Source organism: Drosophila persimilis, unplaced genomic scaffold (genome assembly GCF_003286085.1).
Source record: "Drosophila persimilis strain 14011-0111.01,24,50 unplaced genomic scaffold, DperRS2 tig00000000-arrow-pilon, whole genome shotgun sequence".
NCBI classification, from domain to species: domain Eukaryota; kingdom Metazoa; phylum Arthropoda; class Insecta; order Diptera; family Drosophilidae; genus Drosophila; species Drosophila persimilis.
The window spans coordinates 9,559,459-9,582,940 of NW_020825288.1; the positions used below are offsets into that span (position 1 = coordinate 9,559,459).

The 23,482-nt window shown below is 44.6% G+C and overlaps 3 protein-coding genes across 3 annotated transcripts; 2 read left to right on the forward strand and 1 right to left on the reverse strand.

The window, feature by feature from the left end:
• Positions 1 to 198: 198 nt before the first annotated feature.
• On the reverse strand, positions 199 to 21,752 carry LOC6587544 (peroxidase). The gene is made up of 10 exons (XM_026992507.1): positions 21,730 to 21,752; positions 10,274 to 10,432; positions 4,914 to 4,996; positions 4,740 to 4,830; positions 2,270 to 2,658; positions 2,019 to 2,192; positions 1,027 to 1,957; positions 686 to 964; positions 529 to 625; positions 199 to 475 (listed from the first exon to the last, which is right to left on the reverse strand). The coding sequence occupies exons 1-10, from the start codon at positions 21,738 to 21,740 to the stop codon at positions 428 to 430; spliced, it is 2,262 nt and encodes a 753-aa protein (XP_026848308.1). The 5' UTR covers positions 21,741 to 21,752; the 3' UTR covers positions 199 to 427.
• Positions 5,230 to 6,673, forward strand: LOC6587545. The gene is made up of 5 exons (XM_026992516.1): positions 5,230 to 5,444; positions 5,578 to 5,769; positions 5,836 to 6,147; positions 6,207 to 6,336; positions 6,388 to 6,673. The coding sequence occupies exons 1-5, from the start codon at positions 5,235 to 5,237 to the stop codon at positions 6,471 to 6,473; spliced, it is 930 nt and encodes a 309-aa protein (XP_026848317.1). The 5' UTR covers positions 5,230 to 5,234; the 3' UTR covers positions 6,474 to 6,673.
• LOC113566515 lies at positions 9,002 to 9,794 on the forward strand. The gene is made up of 2 exons (XM_026992525.1): positions 9,002 to 9,227; positions 9,288 to 9,794. The coding sequence occupies exons 1-2, from the start codon at positions 9,188 to 9,190 to the stop codon at positions 9,770 to 9,772; spliced, it is 525 nt and encodes a 174-aa protein (XP_026848326.1). The 5' UTR covers positions 9,002 to 9,187; the 3' UTR covers positions 9,773 to 9,794.
• Positions 21,753 to 23,482: the final 1,730 nt, after the last annotated feature.

The following is a 23,482-nucleotide window of genomic DNA, read 5'->3' on the forward strand; positions in this document are numbered from 1 at the left end:
GCGTAACCTTTCAAGTCAATACAAATTCTTTATTTTTATTTTTTATTTAAAAAATAGTTGCATATACAAAATCTTACATCAAAATAAATTGTATAATTATTAAAGGTTTCTTGTTCGGTTTTCCGGTCTTCAATATCATTTAACTTAATCGCTCTATTTCTGCTATTTAATAATAATATATACAAAAATATGTATGAAGAAAGAAAGAACTCTGAACTGAAGAAAATGGCAGTGTCAAACTACTGACTGGCTATAGAAATGCTGTATGGAGAGGCGAATGGTGAGCACAGACTAGTAAAGAGACTAAGCAGTAGTAGAAAAGAGGAGATTTGCAGAAGTACAGAACTGCAGAGGAGAATGGACAGTGTATGGAGGCCAAAAATTGAATCCAGATTGTTAAACAAGCCTTAACCAACACAAATGGCATTTACTTCCTAAAGTTGAGTAGCGTATCGGGTATTTCATTAATGTAATTCTGAAAGATACAAGATATAAATAATAATATTTAAATCAATTCGGATAACTTACATAGAGAGAGGGATCCACGCCGTGATTGCCAAAGTCGGCCCATTTCGAAAGGTCAATCGATGGTATAATGCCGCTCTTGCAGGGTACTCGAGGGTTACTAAAAAATTTCCAATAGATTAAGATACTTTCTCTATATATGTCCAAATGATTCACTTACATTTCGTGATCCGGCAGTACCATGGGATAGATTTGTACGGTATCTATCAAGTCAGTGTTATCGCAAATCAAGCGGGAGAGCTTCGCCTTGCGTATCTCCTGCAGCTGTTCGGGGGTGAAGGAAGAGGGCTGGTTGGGCAGTTCGTACCAGAAGCGATCGCCGCGGCGCAGGTAACTCATCTGGGTGGCAATGACACAGGCAAAGGTCGGTCCCAGCATAGAGCCAGGCAGCGACTTCTCCGAAACTCCGCCAGACCACAGGTCAATGTCAGACGGGTGCCTACAGGATAAATACACCGTAAGTACTGATTAAATACGAATATGAATCATCGTGAAACCTACTCGAATATACTGCCGTAACGCAAAACAGTCTCATTGGGCATCGAGCCGTACATCTCATCCCAGGTGTTGGAGGTGGGCAGACCACAGAACTTGCGGAACTCCATGTAGCCGGGAATACCGAACTCTCGACCACGCTGCATGTTGAACGAGACCAGATCCATGCCGAAGCGGGCACCCTCCTTCTTGAACAGATGGTTGGTCACCTCCTGGGTGATGGAGTCGTCCATGGCCTGGGCCACTTGGTTCATCAGACCCATGAAGTACTCATCGAGAACACCAGCCCGGTACAGATCGTAGGGGCGACGAATCAGGTCCGACAAGCGTTTCGAGGCAATGAACTTGTGGGCCTTCGACCAGCGTTCCACGGCGGTGGGCAGCAGGGAGTGGCCGAAGCGGAAGGCGGCACCAGCAAAGGAATCAATTATGCCCGGATTCACTGCCGAATCATAGCCATCCCAGTAGCCGTCTTTCTGCAGCACCAGGCCGAACTTCTCCATCACCTCCTTGCCCAAAAGAATGGGCAGGAACTCGTTGTATGTCACGTGCTGGACAATGGCGATGTTGATGCGTCGTGCCTCCTGGAACAGGGTCTCGTCGTCCCAGTGTTTGTTGATTTGCGCCATACCTGTGGCCAGGCGATTGTGCTCTCGTGCCATCAGCGTGTGCATGCAGGTCAGGACCAGCTGTTCATTCACTCGAATCTCGCCGCCCTCGAAGCAGTACATGCTCTTGTTGGGTCGCGTGCAGCCCTCGTCGGGTATATCCAGCTTGAGGGGCAGCAGGTCCTTCAGGCCGTACTCCTGGAACACGGGATTCATGCGCATCAATCCACCGTAGCCAGTGCGAAGCTTACGGGCAAACGCTTCCTTCACTCCGTACACAGTATTGGCATCGATAACGCCGGTTAGAGTGTTGAACTGTTGGCGCGAGCCTGTAATGGAATTAAGCAGAGGATTAGGAGGGCTTCACAGAAAAGGTCGAATGAAACTTACCCAGTCGGCAGCCGGGTCGGGGCGATGGGAAGCCGCGCACGAAATCGATGCACTTGACATTAAAGAGACGATAAAAGTAGTCATCATCTGGCACGCGGATCTCGTTGCAGTAGGGGTGCTTCAGATGTAGCGGACGCTTGCAACACTCCTCTGGATCGTTGCGGTTGATGGGATCTGTGTGGGAGGGGGGTTTATGATTGTATTTACGTTGCAGCTGCTTCAATCTGCTTATAATGCAGCTCAAGACATACCCAGCGGAGTTCCTGTGAGCGTGAAATCGTGATCCATGAACTGACCCCAGGCGATGACCATTACAGTGCCCGCGTGATCGTGATAGCCATCGTCGGGATGCATGGTGCGTGAGACGACACGCGAGAAGGGCAAATCCCGGCCGGTAACCGATATCCGTGGGGCGTTGATACCATCCGCATAGAGGGGGCCGATCAGTCGCTGGAAGGGAGCATTCGCCGCTCCCCATGTGGGATGCTCAATGTTGTTGCACAGCCCATCGAAGCGCCGGTATTTTCCTGGTCGGCACTCGACGCCCGCAAAGAAGGGCGGACACACCTCCCGAATCATCGTCTTTGAAGTGTCAATCGTGGGAAGACCCTTCTCAATCTCCTCATAGGACAGTCCATAGCTGGAACAGAAAGTAAACGGAATTTAATTGCCAGTCTGCTACGATCGTTAGTAATTGCATCTGAATGCCGTTCACGTTCACGCAACTGCGGATATCGCTAAACTTGGCTCTTTCCTGTGTCGCTGTCTGTCCTGACTGCCAGTCGGGCGATTCTCTACACTCGAAATGCTTATTGGAAAATTGCAAAATTAACGTATTAGCCCAGTTAGCAAACGGCCTGTAATTAACGCGCTTTTGGTCTGGCTAACAGTGACAGATATTGATGTTGATGTCTGACGTTGACAGTGGCAAATTTTTTCAATTGGTACCCGGCTTTTTTTCCAATTTTGGCCCGAGATTTTTATGCTGACAAACATGTATTTGTGGGCAATTAAAAGATCCAGAAAATGGGGAGAAAACCGCAGTGCCGGCACATAAATATCCAAAGGGACCGCCACAGACGTAGACTCTTCCTCAAGTGAATGAGAAAGCGAGAAAAGCCGAAGGGAAATCGTTTCTGGCCGGCTATTGTGTGATGTGATGGTGAAATGGGAAGTGGAAAGCTGTAAAACTTCACAGCCAATTGGGTCTTAAAGCGAGTCTGCAATTTAGAGCGTACCCGTGGTATAAGGTCGTTAAACCCGCGAAAATACAAGGCAACAGATATATTCAGATAGGGATATTCCGTTCGTCACGGCAACAAATCAATCGTCTATAATTGATTTACATTACATTGGATTGCATCTTTTCGTTTGCATCCCATCCTGTTTACAGCCGACTCTTTGTTTTATAGAATGATCATAAACAAAACAGGCAACAGGCAACAGCCGCCTCTGCCGTTTACAACATGTTATAAGCCATAATCAAAAGATTATACAACGGCAATTGAACCAGTCGCAGCTGCATCAGCTGGAGCTGGAGATGAAGATGCGACCCGAGCCAGCCTTAGACACGATGAGTGAAAGTCAAACACATTGCGCTGTGGGCAGAGGCAGAGGGGACAAGCTTTGAGCACATGATCTGGCCTGGCCGCCAACTGTGGCCAACTGACTTGGCAACCCGCTTACCCAGATACCGCATCACTCCACTCCAGTGCAATAGCCAATCGTTGGCCAACCCCAAAGCGCAGAAAGAAAGGCTTCGGGGTCGAAGTTGTAGATACCCTTGTAGATATAATCATGCTATTTGGATATGCGATTTCTGCGATGTATCAAGCAGTCAGAGTTAATTCCGAAACTTGCTTTTATCACCAACTTCTCTACCCTTATTGTGATCTGATTTATTTACAGATTTGTCAGGATTCATTGATTCTTGTTTTCCTAGTGATTCTTCCTTGGCGTTTCAGTATCGTACATTATTTTATCGACTAAGTTTTCTGTGTTCAAAACGTCTCCTTCTGGCTGTGAACAAATGCAATATACCCCAGTGTTCAACGAGTACGGAGTATGAAAAGGAGAAATAAAACTGGAAATGCTGTGTGGCATCTTCCGCAGCTTCTTTGGTCTGGGTGTGGGGGGTGGCCGCTGAGAGCGGGTTGGATCGGAGTGTCGGGGAAGATAGTCACGCGCACTCTCACTGGGGCTGTCTGGCACTGTGGTTCGTTGCATAATCCGAGTTTGTTTTCATCTGCTGCAAGCTCAGCAAATAGCTGCAAATATTTTTGTATGGCAAAAATGCGGTTGCGCCAGTGGGGGAAGCGGGCGCATGGAAGAAGGCCTCGTGTGCACTTCAAGTGCCTGTGCACCAGTGACTGTCCATCAGTCAGATCCGCAAACGCAGACGCAGACAGAGCATAGTTTTCGGCAGTGCAATTAGCATTTGCATGTGCCAGACTTTCAAAAAACACCATATACATATCCCGCAGATGCTTTTATGTTCCGATTTCGGCGGAGCACAGAACCTTGAAGGCTGTGAAGGCAGACAAGACAAGAAAAGACAAGACAGGCCGAATCTCATACATATTCGATGACTGCAGGCGGTCTTAACCGTGTTGCACGACTTAACTGCCTTGTCATGCGTTATTTGGCAACGGTTATTAGTGCCGAGGGAGCTGGTGGGCGTGCCAGGGCAACTTTCAAATGCGTTTAGCGTGGATTACTTACGTGCGGGCCAACTGGATGGAAATGTCGAGCAGCAGCTCGCCCACCGTTGCCAGCTCCTCCGGCTTCCAGTCCGACTTGGGTTGTGCCACATCTGCAAAATACATGAGACATTATATTATCCGTTTCATGAACTCTTTTTACAGAGAATCCCCATCGCCATCGCCCCCCACTTACGTATACGCTTCCGTGCATCCAAGTAGGCGGCATTGATGGCATCGTAGGTGATGCAAGTGCCGGGTCCATTGTTGTAGGGGTTCCTGCAAAGAGCCACAATAGATTGATGTGAAAGTGATTCCAATTGGTATTAACAGGCAATTTGTGCCTTATCACATGCTCCCACAAGCCCAGCCCCCTCTCCCTCCTGCTTTAGAGGCCTGCGCAGTGACGGATAATCGAATTATTGCCAGGCGACTGCATTAAGCGGCTATGAGGCGAACAGAGCTCAATTCCTGGCCACAGTGCGGAACGTGACTTGGTCGAGGCAACATCATCAGCATGGATCTGGAGCAGGCACACAGCAGACTCAGTCAAATACTGAAAAGCCATAAGCCCAACTATCTGGGTGTGCATATTCAGGACTTGCTGCTCAGGTCAGGCCAAACCTCGAAATGGAGTCCAAAATTGGTCAAATGGCTTAAGGGGTTTCTGGGGATCATAGTGCTGCTATTCAGTTTGAAGTACTATAACGAGGAGCTACAGGGACAGGTGAGGGAATTACTAAAGTGATCGTATGCTCTGATAAAATCAATAACGAATCAGTTTTTCCTTTGGAAAGAATAGCTTGTAAGTGCTAGAGAGAAATCCGGGCTAATACATTCGTTTTCCTCTATCTCTCTAGAATTGTTTCCTTTCCTTACCTCGCCCCTTGCGGTATGCTCTTCGTCCACCCGAGAATTGTGAGTTCTGTGTGAACATCAAAAATGTGCCACGCCTCCAGGACATTAGTCCCAATGAGTTTGAGAGAAAATATGCGTACAGTGGGGCCCCAGTAATTGTCAGCGATGCCACCCAAAATTGGACAGCAATTACCGTGGGTATTACGTTTTCGATGTCGTTGAAGATCTCAATGTGAGTTCATGTGATCATTTTGGAATAGCTCTTCAACTACTGGTACTTTCGAGATGTCTATGGCAAGGCTATGCGGAAGCAACGCATAAGGGACTGCCAGTTTTTGCCGTATAAGACTGGATTCCAAGATATCTACGAGGCTCTGGATATGCCGGAAGAGCGGGTTGAGCTGAAAGAGGGAGAGAAACCCTGGTACTTTGGCTGGAGCAATTGCCATACGGAAACGGCGGAGGAGTTTCGCAGGCACTACGGAAGGCCCTATTTTTTGCCCGAAAGTTCGGAGAATAATGCAGTCGATTGGTTCTTCATTGGAACATCCGGACTGGGCGCACAGATGCATGTGCGTATGCATGTCCTCTTTGGGCACTTATTGGTTGATAGAATCTCATTCCCATACAGATTGACAACGTGAGATTGCCCTCGTGGCAAGCGCAGCTGGCAGGAAGCAAGCGCTGGCTGCTGGTGCCCCCACCCGAGTGCTATTTCCAATGCCGCAGCTTCGATGTTGTGGTGCGGCAGGGTGACATTAGTGGGTACAAATTGGATTATATTGGCCGATAGCTAATCGATACTCTTCCAGTTGTATTGGACACCAACAAATGGTACCACCAGACCTTTGTCCAGCCCGGAGCCATCAGCCTAACCATCGGGGCTGAATATGACTAGACTCAACCGGCTCGCGGCGGGTTTTCCGCCCAACAGGAAACGGCTGCCTCGACATCTCCATCTCCGACGCTGTGGCCAAAACAAACACGGACAACTGGACAACTGTGGCTGTATCTGTAACTGTTACAGTAACAAACTTAACTTAAATATTGCATATTTTTCTCTGTGTTTGCCAGCCGGTTTGTTAATTAAATGCCAAAAACACGCAAATTTCTTATGTTGGGCAGCTGCCCGAGAAAATCTCCCCCAAAATGGGGGCCAGCAACTTCCTCGAATGGCGCGACATGTAAAACGCGTGTCAGGCGACAACGATGCGTGTTAACAATGCGTAAGTATTAAGTAATTACAGCAACAACTGTAGAAGCAACTACAGCAGCAACATACCAACACAAGACGAACAACAAAAATGTGCAACAAATAGCAGCGACAGAGACACATGGCCAACACACGCAATGCAAAACCATTTCAGCTAAAAGCAACATTTTTCACGAACTTGCAGCCATTAAATGCGTACCCGTTAATGGAGCAGAGCATACCCACCAAGGCATCATGTTTGAATGCGTATCCGTATCCGTAATAAGAAATTTTGAATTCAATCGGATCCAAAAGGATGCAAATATTGATATACTGTACTTGCAAGTAATTAAATTAAAATAGTTACAATAAATACTCTTTACCAAATATACATTTTTTTTTATGTTTTCGGGATTACTATTACCTTAAATTAATTTATGTCATATTTAGACTGGCATAGACTGACAGCAGGTGTCCTACTAAGTAGGAACATTCTGCTGACCTCAGAAATTGCAGTGAAATTTTGCTTAGATATTAAATGTTTCATACTTATTTGTATGTCCTTCGGACTAAACAATGTACTGTTCAATGCTTTTTAATATATTTATAAGCTTTTTTAAGGTGCTTGGCAATACTTATGGTTAGTGCATTTCACCTTCGCCATGGTAAGGCAACAATTTGCCCGCATTTTTCTTAGGCAAATTTGTCAAATCGAAATCGAAAATGGCAATGCCTGGCACTTAACTGGTCTGCCAGTTAATTTTCCAAAAGTACACGAAATAAAAAAAAACCAAAGTTAACCAAAATTTACTGCGCCTGATAAGTTCAATGTGCGCATAGCCGGAGAGTTTTGGGCCAGCTAGAAAGTTGCTTGCATGCGGCACGCACTGCCACAGTCTGTGTGCTCGGACCTGGACCTGGAGCTGGACCTGGAGCTGTACCTGTACTTGTTATCCTGATTGTGTTGCTGCAAAGTAAAAACTAATGTTACGAATTTTGGGCCGGGGATCGTGAATTCAATATGCGCTCGCAGGTGCGCGGACAACACTTCCTGATCGAAGCGAAACTGTATTGAGTTGCATGGGCCGCTGCGGCGTATGCGTAATATTGTGAATAATTGCAAAAGCGTGTCGTAAACGCGCTGGCAAAATATTCAAATATCATTTATCTATGCGAGAGCGGGTCTCTATTTCTGCTATTTTCTCAACATTTCGGGGGCCCCATGGCATAACCATGGAGGCGATCGTTGTCTCTCAGGGGCTACTTCGCTTACGTAGATGGGGACAGAGACGGGGACACAGACAGAGATGGAGACGGAGATGCAGTTGCAGATGGAGGCTCAGATACAAATACAGACTTGGGGTAGACAAAAAGTTTTTCAGAGGCCGCAATGAAAGTGCCCGTGCAAAACCTGTATTTAACTTTAAGTAGGTTGCCGCTTGGTTGCCAATTGTTGGCTGCATTTTTCCCAGCTGACCGCAACGCAGCCAGGTTCAACATCCAAGCCAAAGTCAGCCTTAACGATCTTGCAGACTCACGTTTTGATGCCCGGCGACCCCAAATTAGCTCCAATTCCAGATGACCCCCGCACACAGATACACAGATCCACAGATACTCGAACACAATTTGCAGCGGATCAATCTCGATCTGGATCGTGTGACATTTAAAATATAGATATCTGCTGGCGGCCAAGTGCCATGAGTGCTGGCTGAAGCTGAAGTTCACGTCGGGAGGCATTGTGTCTTGGCAGTATTTCAAAGTCACTTTTCGAAATCATTTCAAGATAAAAGTCTGCCATCACAGTGGCGGTATCGGTCCCTCCGCCGCACAGGTGGGTTTTTTTTCCGTTTTTCCTTTAACATCTGCAAGTGTTGCAATGCCATTTGTTTGAATGCTGGTTTGCTGGTTTGCTGTTTTGCTATTTATGTTTGCGGCTTTTTGTCGTGCGGTTTGCTTTTTTCCATTACTAATAAGTCGCTTTGGTCTGTCAGGTGACTTCATGATGCGTCTGTCTGCATCACATGTTGGTTGTGTCGCCGCTGTCATCGCTCGAGGCCTGTTCGAGGCCACAAACCATTTGCTGCTGCATACATGCCTGTATTCACCGTGCCTGTTACACCTAGGAACCCATTCTGCGCAGTCTGTTTTGACACCTCTTCAAGTCAGTTCTGGCACTATATAAGACCCATCCAGCCATCGGCTGGACTACTCAAAAGTTCGTATTCGCCAGAATGAGATCGGCAGCAATCCTGCTCTTGTTTATTGGCCTCAGCAAGGCCGCGAATCAGACTTATCCTCTCAGTACTAGTACTGAGTTCCCAACAGTCGGTTCTATTAATACTAACTGCTCTCTTGAGGCTTTGCCAATCTGCGGATACAGGCCATATGCAGGCGGCCGTACCGTTTGCACCTTCCTCAATATGTGCTTCTATGACCAATTTGTTTTGGCAACGCAAAATGGTGAGCTGGGAAAAAATCATACTTACTCCATACTGCAAGAAAAATTTCTCTAATTGGCAGATTGGCGGATAGAGAGTAATGAGCCTTGCCAGTGGCCGACAAATGATTGTCACCAAATACTGAACGAAAAAAGGCATCGTACGTCACTAACTTCACGAAAAGCCAAGAAACATCGCAGGCTAGGAGCACATAAAAATGCATCGAAGTCAATGCAACATTCAAGAGTCCAGAAGCATCACAAGACAGAAAGACGGGACAGCAAAGAAGGTCCGAAGTTACTAGACTCAAGCCTACCCCCTATTAAAGTGACACCAAGCGACCAGATATATCGAAGCTCTGAAACACCGAAAATCCCAAAGGTCACTAGTTGGACCTTATTGGAAAATAATCATCACACTACCGAAAAGCCCGTACCCTGGAGGAGGCGTGGTAGGCAATCCCGATCGAAAGGCAAGAAACATCGCAAGACAGAGTCCAAGCCAAGAGCCAAGATTCAGCCCAAAAAAGAAACAGAAATTGATGTAAGGGAGACTATGTTTCAATAAAACCTACATAGTTTCCGGCAAATGTCTAATTATTTCCCTGTAAGCTTGAATGAAGACGTTTGCTGTCAAATGTGGTAACTACTCTATGCAGCAGCAGATCCCATCATATCACTCAGCAGGCGCACTCACCAGGGTACCTCCCAACTCAATGCCACTGCAATGTCAGATATGAGTAGTCGACTCTCCCATAGGTTGTAGCTGCTGCTGCTGTTGATAATGATTAGCTCAAAGCTTGTGTTAGGCCATGTTGTCGTAGGTGTAGAGCATCGACAGGTAGCAGCCCCATGTTGCCACTGCTCAAACAAGCAGCAACCGCAACAACAACTGCCACAGCCCCAGGCAGAGCCAGAGCCAGAGCCAGACCCAAGATTTATGGCTGTCAGTCAGGCATTTGCGCCGTTTCGGTGTCAACGTTCAAATATTTGAGTCGCAAACATAACCCAGAATGCTGCCGAGCCACTTTTTCTGCAAAGCCACAGCACAGTTTCTATTTGTACTTACAGAGTGCCGCGGAATAGATTCACATTGTAGTCGTAGACGGAGGAGCGACCAGGTCCGGCCAGCAACAGGGCGCACTCCGATCCGTGGGCCGTCTGCAGTTGTTCGCCAAACTGATGATACTGCGCCTGCGCGGCGGCCAGAAGGGAGAGCAGAAGTATTCTGGAAGTAGACGAGTGGCAAAAAAACAAATTAATACGTTATGTATGCATATATGCAGTGGAGGCGACACGCCTCTTTGACAAATAGAAACACGCCCGTGGCCAAGAGTATTAATCAGCCAGCAGCCACAGATACAACAGGCAACGCCACATGTGGCAGCTGCTGCTGCTACCAATGGGATATTTGCGTTTTGGTGTTGGTATGGGTATGGGTATGGGTATATACATACATAAGTCCAAATATTCCATTTGGACTGGCCATTGTTTTGGGCGTTTCGGTTACTGTCAGCCAGGGGGAGGGCATGGTAGGAGAACCTGACATCTGACATCTGGCAACCTTGCTTTTATTTTTCGATTTAATGCGCTCCGATTTATGACTCGGGGCTCGTGTTAATGCCTTGTTGGCTTTTGTCGCCCGACCAGGTTTTACACAACAAAAAACGCAGCAACAGAAACACATTTTCGGACAATTGTTAACGCCTTTTGATAATTATTGATATTGATTGCTTTTGTTATTTCTGGCTCTGGCAGCAGCTATCAGTGAAAGTACTTTGTTTTAATTTACAACCTATTCAGTGTTCCTCCTTCCCAATTCGAAACCAATGGGTTGCTTTTCTCTCTTATAAATCGCACCATAGATTGCATCGAATTCCCTTAAAGCTCACACAATTAATACCAATTTACGGCAGTTTAAATATTTAATTGCAACTTAAAAAGTAATTTCTCATATATTTAAATTAATGAAATTTGAGTACCCAAACTTTAGCCACTTGTTGAAACACCTGGCTGGAAATTATCAATTATATCAATTAAAAAAGAATTCTTATTTCTACGGGCTTTTTGGGGAATATCCCGAAAAGGGATCTTCATAGTTGTATGATATATCATATTTCCATGTAGGAAAATGGTGCCTGGACATAATAAAATAAAAATGGCTAACAGGATTGCCATCTTCGATGTTCTTTCGTAATGATGTCTCTGTTATGTCTTTAGAAAAAAAATCATGAGTAGGTAGGATTTTAGTTTTTTTTTTCCAAAATCTTTTCATTCTTTATACGTAGAGTCTACATACATACAATCGCACGCTTTGGACGAGAAGACGAAAAATATAATTTTTAATGATGCTGAAATATTGTTTATGTGTATAGTAGTATCTTTTGATGCTGCTGACATTCAGTAAATACACTAAAGAGTGAAAGTACTTCGCTTTTTATTGAAAGACAAGACCCACAAAAGGGCAAAGCTCCCTGGGCAGCAGGTTCGTTTATATAAGTAAAAACCCAAACAGAAACAATAACGCACTTAAGTCCTTTCACTTTTCATTTGACACAGTTGAGGCTTTCTTTTCGAGAGACCACATAAAATGTGATACTTTGTCGGACGTGCCGCAACATGGCCCTGTATTCATTACAGAAAGGAGGGGGTCTGAATATAACTGGGGAGCAAAGGTAACCTCATTCAAAAAATCTTTAAGTATGTACAATAGTATGCATATTATTGAATGGAAATATTGCAGTATTTGCACAAATGTCTCGCAGATATTTTACGAATAATTGCATTGAGCTCTTCTGTTCAGAACTTTTTCAGGGCTCTGCCGTATAAATAGGCACCTCCCGTATTAACGATCATTCCCAAAACTTTTGTCAACATCATGAGGTCTCTTTTCATCGTTCTTCTGGTTGCTTTAAGCTGCCTGGCTCTGGCTAAGGGACAATGCCCCAGGACCTGTCGCAACATCAATCGTCCTGTTTGTGCCTCTTGGAGACGTCGTGGCATCACCGACACCTGCACTTTCCGCAATGAATGCACTCTACAGAATCAGATTTGCCAGCGTCGTCAGAGTAAGTAAACGATATTTTTCGAAGCATTTAATATTATTTTGTTTGCTTTCAGATTGGATTAAAAAGCTGCCAGAGGCAGCTTGTATTGTAGAAACAAGAAACTGTAGATCTCTCCTGCAGTAAAAATATTTGCATTTGCGTTGTCCAAAACCTCAATAAATAAACTGGCATATTTTCGCCATTAATCACATTAACAAAAGATTTTCTCACTTTTCACCACAGTCTTAATATTTAGTTAAAGCTTACATGATTTGTAACTTCATACTCCTTGGGTCTTAACTGGCTTAAATGCTTATTACAAACCGTGAAGGGCGAGCTACTTTGATTTAGTTTAATTTTGTTTACCGTACAGAAACTGATTTGTTTCAAACCAAAAAGCTATGAGCCGCAAAGTGCGTCGAGGCATCAAGAAGTATTCTGCTAAGGAGTGACGATGGAAAGTGGATCAAATCAGACTCGGAAAAAGCAGAAGCACTTGCAACCGATATAGAACCTCAAAACCGCATGGGAGTAGCGTCCTTGTATTAAGAAGCCTTTACCGTCATTACTAACCAAGCCATTTTCCCCTTCTGCAGTCGAAGCACAAGTTAATGTCCCTGTGAAAAATAAAGCTGCTGTTGGCACGACTTAATTGATAACCGCATTAAAAAATTGCTTCCTCGCAAGGGACATCATTCTACGCATCGGTAAATCCACACACCATGGAATCGGGAGCCTTGAGTCATACAGATCTATTTATTAGCTTCCTTTCAGTATTCTCTAAGATATTTGGAAGAATATTCTTAAGCTGAATAATCTTTAAAAAGTCCAATAACATATATCGTTACAAGCAAATACGAAATATCTGAAATAAACATGATCAGAGCTGGCGTACCCCATAGCAGTCTTCTTAGACCACTTCTGTATATTCTATATACATACGACATGCCTTTACCAAATATTAGCCCGGAGCCCCATCCTCCAGTGCTATCATTACATTGAATATTGTGATGGTGTGCTTGAGTCCCGATTTTAGCAATGTGGAGATCTTTTTTGTGCACGGAATAAGTGCGAGCATAGTCACTGCTACTTAGAAGTCCACTTCGACAGACACATGACTTGGGAAGCATGACTCCAGGGTTAAAGAATGTGGCAAGCATCAAACCCTAAGGGTGATGACGGGTGCTGGGAATCAAGTAAACCACCACAATAGTCGAAGTCATGATTGGTTCCTTAATCATCCAAACAAAGCAGCTCGAGCACTACTCCTCATCCTCAAGTAGCACGACGTCCTAAGACTCTACATCCCTCGAATATGACTAATTATTACAATTTATAGACAAAATGTGATCCTTTGTTGGACGGGTCACAACTTAGGCCCTGTATTCCATTACCGAGTGGAGGGGATCTGATTATAATCGGAGAGTACATCTTTTAAATTGTACAATTAAATGAATCTTATTTTACGGGAATATTACAGTATTTGCACAAATGTTTCGCAGATAATTTATGAATAATTGCATTGTGTTCTTTTGTTCAGAACTTTTTCAGGGCTCTGCCATATAAAGAGCCATCTCCAGAATTAACGATCATTCCCAAAAGTTTTGTCAACATCATGAGATCTGTTTTCATCGTTCTTTTGGTTGCTTTCGGCTGCCTGGCTCTGGCTAAGGGACAATGCCCCCAGGTCTGTACCAGGATATTTAGTCCTGTTTGTGCCTCTTGGGCACGTCGTGGCATTACCGATGTCTGCACTTTCACCAATGCATGCACCTTACGAAAACAGATTTGCCAGCGCAATCAGAGTAAGTCAACTATTTTTTTTTTTATTAAGAATTACTATTTCGTTTTCTTGCAGATTGGAGATTGCTGACAAATTCAGCCTGCATTAGGGAAACAAGAGACTGTATTGTTCTCCGACAATAAATGGATTTGAATTTGTGTTGCCAAAGCCAAAGTAAATAAACTGGTATATTTCCGTGATTAATCAAGAGAGCATAAATTAACTGAAGATTTGCACACTTTTGACCACTGCACAGTAATAAGTTTCAGTTAAAGCTTACATGATTTGCAACTCCATGCTTTTTGGGCCTGAACTGGCTTAAATGCTTGTTAAAACTCGTGAGCGGCGAGCCGCTTTCATTTCATTTCATTTTGTTTTCGCACAGAAATGAATTTGGTTCAAGGTTGCCCTTTAAATACTTCACACAAATCAAAATTGTATGGCCCACAAAGTGCGTCGAGCGTGGAACATATGAGTATTTTGCTTTATGAGTGGAATGCTCACCAAATGGCACTTCGTTCATTAGCCATCATGACAGGGCAATTAGAATGCCAACAAAACGCATTCGCCCACACGGACTAGAGTTTGGGTTGACATGCTGCCACGCCCAGACACTGCCACGCGTGCGCGGCACACAAATTGGTCAACAGAAGGGGGGGATATGATATGGCGCAGACCGCTGACTTAATTGACTGCCAGGACAGACGCAGAAGTCAGAGATGCAGATCAGAGTTGCGGGCCAGCAGGCCACTGCGTAAGTCAATTAATTGTTGCTCGCCTTTGGGGCGACAACTTTTGTGAAAGGCCTGCACGCAACGTCCTTCTGGCCGACCAGCCTCAGCACCAGACCCAACAATTTATGCATACTCACACTCACCTGCATGTCGATATATGCACAATATACATGTATATAAATATGTATGGAGTCTTTACACCTGCCCGCAAGAGTCAATTAATTTTGGCTCGTTGATCGGTGGCTGGCCAAACGACTTTTACATAAATTGCAGCTTCGACTTATCTAAGTCACTCGTTCGGAGAAGCCAACATATTTGGATGGCACACATCTGTGTGACCATAGCCGCCACCTTTCCGAGCCAACCTTTCGGGGTCGGAGCATGTCCCATGATCAACGCCACAAACCACAAACAAATAACGGGCGCAGTTGGCCAATTAGAGCCGCCAACTGGGGAGAAGCCCATCCAGATATAGGTCCTGCACTCCAGTCGCTAACCAGATCGGTGCATATTTTGAAGCGCATCTTAAAGTTGACATTTGCTTATAATATTTTTCTGCATCAACCGTACGTTAATTGCCCGATGCATTGTTAGACAATGCATATGGCTGCTGATTGTATCGTACTCGTATAGGTTTGCTCTGATGCTGCTACTTATGTCATCTTTGCCGTAATACCTCCGTCCCTGGCCAGAGCCAGAGCGAGGGCCCCTACCTACCCCAACCTCTACCCTGCCCAGGCCCCCAGGGGCGTGCCAAGTGCATAGGACTTTTTGTTTGCCTCTTTCTTTGTTTGCTGCGACTGCCTGGCGCTGCTGCTTGCCACATCGCTCGCATTGTCTGCCGGGTTTTGTATGGAAATCCGCTGCTCGGCATGTAGCTGCTGGCTTCGAGTTAGCTGTTGATGTTGGTTGTCATGCAAATGTGTCGAAATGACTTTGGTAACGCACTAAAGAGAAATTCATAATTTATCTTGACGGCATTTTTATTGAAAGTGATTAAGTTGATATCTTTTTGGGGTCTATCATGATCATCTGATTGCATATGAAAATAATACTTCACGGCTTCTGAGTCCCATTCAACTCTAAATTTTTTATAGATTAGCTACGCTCATGGGAAGGCCTCCAATACATGTTCGCACCATTTCGCTCAGACTTTTGCCTGGGATTGCCTGATAGCCGAGTGGAATCTGTGATTATGCACGAAGTTTAAAATACATTTATAATATAGATGTTAGTATATTTTATTTGTTCATTGTTTTGCTATAATTCAATGGCGAAGAATTCTGTTTAAGCACTCAGTTTAAGAACTCTGCTATTAAGGCATACAAGTAACAATTTTCGAAATGTGTCTAAACGTTTCCATTCTTTTATTCTAACCCCATAATAAACTTCACAGGTAAAATTCTAAGCTGAGAAACATAGTTGAAAATCACAAACACAATAAGTATGTTCTCAAGATCCAGAACGAATGAGTCAAAATTGCTTTGACCAACAAAAATCATAAGTCAAGAATATATTTTTAGCTTTACGATGCTTGCTCTAAAAAAAAAAGAAAAAAAATTATAGATCGCTTGTGGGTTTCTTTTGCATAAAAAGTTATATTTTTTTGCCACTTAATAATTCCTTATGGCAATCCACTTAACAACATTATTGGATTGCAATTCCTACCAAGATTAGAGCACAGGTGTGAACAAGTTTCTATATGTAAAGATCAACAAGCGGCACTGCAGCTCTCCTTATAACCAATGAAGCGATCCCATGCCGAGTGAATCTCGTTTGTGTTGCTGATTGCTAATGCCATTGCCCCAGGCACTTTTAATTGTTGCACTTAGCTTTGCTCAACGCTTTGCACCGGCCAATTGTTTAATTGATTCTCAGATCTGTGAGTCTGTTGCAGACAGGTAGCTCTGATGTCTTCACATCCGTTTGGCATTTCGAATGCAGCGGTGTAAAAAGCTGAAACCAAATCGAATCAATAGAGATCACATGGCGCATACTTGATACACAGACAGGCAGGCAGACGGCGGCAATGGCAATTGCAACATGACGCACATTTATGTGCCATTACTGTCGCCTTCTTTTTTACTGGGCCATAAATTGGCAATGCAGATTTGATGGGACACAGTTATGGGCCAGATAAGCGGTCCAAAGCTGCCTTAATTCGGTCTCTGACCCACAAAGCGCTCACGATCGTATCGCTCTGAGGAAATCCACTCACAAGCTGGATATTCGGCATGTGAAGGGTTTGATATATCACCAAAAAGCAGCCAACTCGGCCGACGCACGCAATCCAGATAGCCATCGGACACGGCTTACGTGCAGTTTATGGACTAGGCTCGAATAGAATGTAACCGAGCTGCAGCTGTAGCCAGCTAACGCTAGCTGGCTAACTTGAGCAGTGTCTGGGCCGCTATCGGGGGCCAAAACGCCGCCGATCTTTGCTCTGACTGATAACCGAAGTTGGCAATCTGACGGCATTTTACGCTTTTAACAGCTTATTAATTGAGAGACCGCCTCTTGCAGATTTATACTAGGCAAACTCTCGGCTAATTGCATACAAATTGCATTGGCTGGCCTGGCCTGGCCTGCTTGGTCCCAGTAAAACAGCCAGTCAGCCTCATACTCATAGCTGGCAATAGATTCAATGCCAACTTATTGACCAAAATGTTCAGGCGGCATTATGAAGTGCAGCTCAATGCAAAACTGGCTGCTGTCCAGACCTGCCATTGATTGTACATAAATCAAATGAAAACAACTTTTGCATCTGATGTCTGTTTTGAATGCCTTTTTTCGCCTTTTCTAACAAGTCAACCGCCTTGACTTTCTTAGCGGAGTTTGAAGTGCACTTCTATGAGACGGCTGAGCATCCTCAGACAATGACAATGTAGGTGGCTTTACTCGTATGAGTACACCACGTGATGCCACAGCCGCAGCCAGAGGCAGACGCAGACGCAGACGCAGACCAGCCTTTCACCAGGCCGAGTCCCAGATTTCCCCCGAAAATAGCTGCAACAATTACCAAATTTTTGTAGCCTACCTGGGCTCGTGCATTCAATAGCATAGCTCAGGTATGTCTGATGATGCCTGGCAATTGGCACATCGTCTTGATCATCATCATCATCATCAATTTGAGTGCGAATGTTGCAAGCACACACGGAGAAATACTCCACTTGGTCTGCCTACAAATGAGCCAAGTGATTATTCGGGTTCAGTTCGGTTTGCTTTACTTTGGGTTTCGGTATTTTCGGTTTGTTTGAATTTGTGTGTTGCGTAGCCCAGCATGCCAACATGCAGCATATTTGTGCGCTTGTGCTTTATTTAAATACCATTTTTTATTTGTTATTTGTGTGTATTTTCAAAACTAAATATAGGTATATATACGGATACGTACTCGTAACCAGCAGTTGCATCTGTTTCTGTTTAAAGTGCTTCTGCTGCTTCTGCCCTAGGTAGCCTGCCGCATAGTTTTGCCGTCGGTTACCACATAATTTTGATGGGTGCATTTGGGTTGCCTCGGCTCTCACGATCCGATTCATAGCCGTATCTGTATCTGTTCCGAGTTGAGGCTCCAATTTGCAGCGAATTGCGTCGACAGCTTTTGCATTTCAATTAGCAGGGGGCTCCACTGATAAGCGCCAAGGGCTGCCTTCATCTCAGTCGGTGTTGGAAGTGAATACACCGCACATTTCACTTTTGGTTCTCACGCTGGTAGGTGGATGGATGATACTCGTACATGTGGGCCCCAATAAATAAAGTTTCATTTTGTCATAGTTATTTGTAACACTTTCTCGCCCCGTGAGTCAGCTATAAACCAATGAAAGACTCTTGAAACTCAAGCACTTTTCAGTGGCTCAAACATGTGTTGTACACAGACCCTTTCGACACTGAACCTGAATCACATCAATGTAATAAGAGGCCCACCTCTGGCGCCCATTCATAAAGAGCACTCTTTCGCTCTTCCATTCATCACGAGTCCACTCAGTCAAGGCATCACCTTCCTATTCATGATCCCTGCTTGTTCGACTTTCTTTTGTTATAACATCAATCAAAAAAGTTCGCGAAATCAAAGCAACTTCAGCTAATGCAAAAAAAATCTAATTAAAAAAATATATCGAAAATGGGAAACCAATTCAAAAGGTTGTTGTGGGCAGGCATGACGTGAATCGGGCTTTTGAAAGTGAAATGATTTTTAGTAATTTACCTTAATGTAGCGCATTAATAGCGCATCATCAGCATCAGCATCATCCACAGCCGAAAGAGATCTTTAAGTCAAAAGTGAATGTTGACCAACATTCACTTTAAGAAATCGAGCAGTTGCAAAATATAGTTACATTCAATATACATACATATGTACGTCCATGGATGTCGATGTACTGCCTCCATTTATCCATCAATGTGAGGCTGAGCAATAAGTCGTTTCAATATTTCTTCTGTTCGAGGCATTGGGATGGGGCATGAGTTGGTTGCATGAGTTGTGCGAGTAATTGTGGCAAACACATCAGGCAGGCATTATGCCCAAAAAAAGAGGAAAACAACGGCAATATGCTACCACAAGTCATGACTTTGACTGCTCTTGGCTTGGGCTCTTGGCTCTTGGCTTGGGTCTTGTGGACCTTTTATGGCAGTTTATATAACGAAGCCAGCGGCCAGAGGCAGAGATAGAGTTGGAGGCAGTCATAGCCTGGTAGCCTTTGGCTGTTATTTGGCCATAACAAAGGCCCCCACACTGATCGATTTGGCACTCATTAATACGCAGCCCAATGCGGCTCTTTATCGCTCAGTCCCGATCTCGACTTCGACATCGACTCGTACTTCGATTGAATGCACTTCGCGCGATCGCTACTTTGCCGCTTTCCAATTTGGCACTAACGCCCAGCCCAACACCGGATCGGCCCGATTGTCTGATTTATGTGCATGCAAATCGGCAAACTGCAAGTTGGAGTGCTGGCAGCCTTGACACAAATTCACCAGGAGAGCAATCAACGCTTCCCGCCTACCAACCTGCCTGGCCTGGCTGCCTGGCCTAGCTGCCTGGATGGCTGGCTGGCTGGCTCTCCATGGCCACAATTATGTCTTCATTTTATAACATTTGCCAGTCCAAACCGAGCCGTGGCAAGGCGAACCGAGGCACGACGAGCTGGACTGGATTTCTGACTAGTCACGAGGCAGATGCAGCCAACAATTGCCGGCTGGCAGTCAGGAAATCAACCCGTTTGCTGCTCCGTTTCTCGTCTTCTACATTTAAGGAGAAAGTAAAACGTTGCCTGCCGCCGCCTGATCGATTTCAGCAACTGGCAACTGGTTGGACATGAAGTTCAACATCCAGCCGGGGCACACACACACACAATTGTGACCAATTGTGCAACCCGATTTGAACTTCGCATTCAATGTTAATGACCCCGTTTGGCCAGAGTAAAAAAAAGAGTGGAGCTCGGTCTGTTCTTGGTCATAACTCTATTTTATGGTGGCCTGCAGTCGAGATTCGAAAAAACAAATCAACGAACGAGGCGACCCAGCAGAGCACAGTCAATTAGCAGCTACTCGCTAATTCCCGGCAAGCCGGGTTTTATGCTTATTGCAGCCGTTAGTATGTTTCTTGGCCAGTTGGGTGTGAGCCGCCACCAGATAATACCGTTAGGCGGTAGAACATGCCGGCAAATTATGGCCAAGTCAACAAAAACAGTACAACGGGTCCCAGGTCCCAGGAATGACAAATAGCCTGGACACGCCCGGCTGCCTGGCTGGCTGATTTAAATGAGGGCGGCTGCCTAGCCTTCGTGCAAAGCGGATAAGCCCCAGCCGGATTGCCTTGCAAATATCATTGATTGTTGATACTAAGCAGAAACAATTTAAATATTATTACTATACGTATATTGCCTGCTTAAAGACTTATCTTTCACCTTTAGCTTAATTACTATTTAAATCGAAACCGAAACCGAAAACCCCAGCTGAGCCCCATATTAAGCCCGCATCTGAGGTGTGACTTTGGCGGATCAGTTCGGAGCAGTGCGGCTCGACTCAGCGGAAGCTGAGACGGCCAAGAGCGTGACCTGTATGCTCATTAATTTCGCCGCTTTTGGTGCTGATTTGTTCATCATTACGGGCTGGGAATGGCGCGTGGCCGGGGGCCAAAAAACACACTCGCTCGTAGAAAGTGGCAGGAAACCATTAGCATGGGATGTTGTTAGACAACACCAAGACAGAGCTAACATTCATTAAGACATGCCTGACGCCTCAGCGGACTCATCCCAGCAATGGCTCATGGCTCAACCTGAATATAAATGGAAGAATCAAGGTACTAATATGGCGCAACGCCGTTTTATCATGCAACCCAAAATCATCAGAACGCCGCATACCAAACGAAAACTTTCTGTGCCAACGAGTCAGAACTTTCCAGTTACCAACGCACACACACACACACGCTTACGAAATACATAAAGTAAGAACACCAGTGTACACCTTTCGACTATGGGATACCCCCTTCTCCAGAGGATATGGGTAGAAAATGTTTTTCTTGATTGCACATGAAAAGGTTTTCTTGTAGTTCTTTTTCTTAGTTCCGGAGAGTCTTTAGGGTCTTCAGGTGTTCACACAGACAAACGGAGATGACAAAGGGAAACGTTTTCTTCTACAAGAATGCAGCATACCCCTGTGTTCTAGGAGTGCTCGGTACAAAAATAAAAAATAAAAAACAAATATTTCGAAGAAATGTTTACAGAAAGCTGTCATAAAAACGCGCTAGACGCGTAAAAATTACATAAAAATGGAAAAAAAAAATATGTCAAGAACCAGTCGCTGACTGTGGCAGACATTTCTTTGCTACTAAGCGTCGACGCTGACCACTTGCCACACACGCGGCTTGGCGTGGGGCGGCTTCTAGGAAAATTAACTGAAAACATTTGTGTCCAAAAATGAGAATGCAGCTCATTAAAAAATAGCCAAGCCAAGACACCTTACATACCTTAAGATCATTTCGTTGACGTTGCACGTTGCCACTTGGCCGTTGGCCGTTGTTCGACTTGTTAATGACTTCTTTAAATGCGTTTGGCTGTTGCCTTTTTTTTTTTTTGGTCACCGAATACTTTTCGCACGCAACGGCTAAAGGCTGCAAATTAATCCAATTATGGCCGACAAGGCAATAAAGTAGAGACGATGGCCCACGCTATATTCGATGCAGACTGTGTTGGCCTTAATTAATCTTAAGCCTTGTTTGGCTGGTGCGATGGTGCGATGGTGCGTTGGTACGGCGCGGCAGCCGCAGAGTTAGCCGCGAGTTCGTTGCCAGAGTCTTTTGCACTTTCTGAGAACCCAATGGAGGGAGCACTTGTCCGCTACTAAGGCTTTTCCCTGCAGCAACTTTTACTCTCGAGTTTCACCCTTTGTCACTGGCCTTTTGGCTATTTATTTTCTTTTCTTTTATTTTTGATCGAAAACACTTGCTGGTTAGCGGCCCGTTTCCTGCTTTGCGTCGCGGCCTCACTTTCACACACACAGAAGATCACTTTGTATGCACTGGGCGTTGAGTACCGTTTCTACCATGTATTGTCCGCCTGCACAACCGCCTCGGAGTGTGTCCAAAAATTAACTGAACGCTGCCGGTCGAAGCTGCCACAGAAAAGACAAAAAGAAGAAACAGCAACAGCAGCAGCAGCACAGCAGCGACCGGAGAGGCCGGCCCCGGCGTCAGCACCGACAGCGACCGCAGCAGCGATAGCAGTCAATAAAACGGCTTTTTTCTTTGGTTATCACTTGGCTAGTTGCCGGCTTGCCATTGGCATCGGCATCAACATCGGCAAGCAGAGCAGCAAACTCAACGATCAGACACCCAAAGACGAGAGCAGCGCCGAAGCTTGAGCTTGGTTTGATCGTCGGGCTTGAGTGAAAGTTGATTATATTTGAGTCGAGTTGAGTTCGGATTGTGGTGTGGTGAAGTCTGCGCTGTTGAGTGTTTTCTAGTGTGAAGTTCGTTCCCTAAGTCTTTTGATTTTCTATTCCGTTAGTTGGCAGATAACTAAACTGAAACAATATCATTGGTCAAGGAAACTTAATGCTAACCCAGTGTCTCACAAACAAATCAATTTTATGGCGATCAATATTCGGCATTAATCACTGCACTAAAATTACAATTAAGATTTATAGCTCTACGGTGAATATAAAGCGCTACGCTTAAACTCGTTCTTCAAATCACTAATAAAACTTATTTATTATTTACTCCTTTAATTTGTTGTGCGAAATGTTGTTCTGATATATGAATCAATCCAATGGATATAAATTATCAAAAATAGTCAAGAAATTCTTTTAAGTTTCGACTGTAAAGATTCATTAAAGTAAGAATAAGAAGAGAACAAGACGATTTCGAAAATTTTTATTTTTAGCAAAGAAAATTTTGTAAATTTAAAGTCATTTGGGGAGGGAATTGCTGCTCAATGGTTTTTAATGTCGATAAACGAGGTTATTATCCGACTTTGGTAACACATTTATTATGTATTTATGACACAAAATAATAGTAATTAATAAAAATATTTTTATTTTTGGATATGAACCTAATTCAAAAAATTGAGACTGAGAGGGTACAAGACATGTATCTGTTCTGACTTATGATTCTTCAAAAGGATGTATCTACAATGTTATTCTCGGATTCTAATCTAATCATTCTAATCTTCATTTTAACCTCCGAGAAACTCAATTAATTTTTAGTGACAGCCAAACCAAAC

Bases quoted from the DNA above. Each gene is read 5' to 3' on its own strand.
- LOC6587545 (XM_026992516.1), top strand. From the start codon at position 5,235: ATGGATCTGGAGCAGGCACACAGCAGACTCAGTCAAATACTGAAAAGC. The intron at 5,445-5,577 runs GTGAGGGAATTA...CTATCTCTCTAG, and splicing joins ACGAGGAGCTACAGGGACAG to AATTGTTTCCTTTCCTTACC. The intron at 6,148-6,206 runs GTGCGTATGCAT...ATTCCCATACAG, and splicing joins GACTGGGCGCACAGATGCAT to ATTGACAACGTGAGATTGCC.
- LOC113566515 (XM_026992525.1), top strand. From the start codon at position 9,188: ATGTGCTTCTATGACCAATTTGTTTTGGCAACGCAAAATG. The intron at 9,228-9,287 runs GTGAGCTGGGAA...TCTAATTGGCAG, and splicing joins TGTTTTGGCAACGCAAAATG to ATTGGCGGATAGAGAGTAAT.
- LOC6587544 (XM_026992507.1), bottom strand. The intron at 2,193-2,269 runs GTATGTCTTGAG...CCTCCCACACAG, and splicing joins GCTCACAGGAACTCCGCTGG to ATCCCATCAACCGCAACGAT. The intron at 965-1,026 runs GTAGGTTTCACG...TTTATCCTGTAG, and splicing joins CGTTACGGCAGTATATTCGA to GCACCCGTCTGACATTGACC.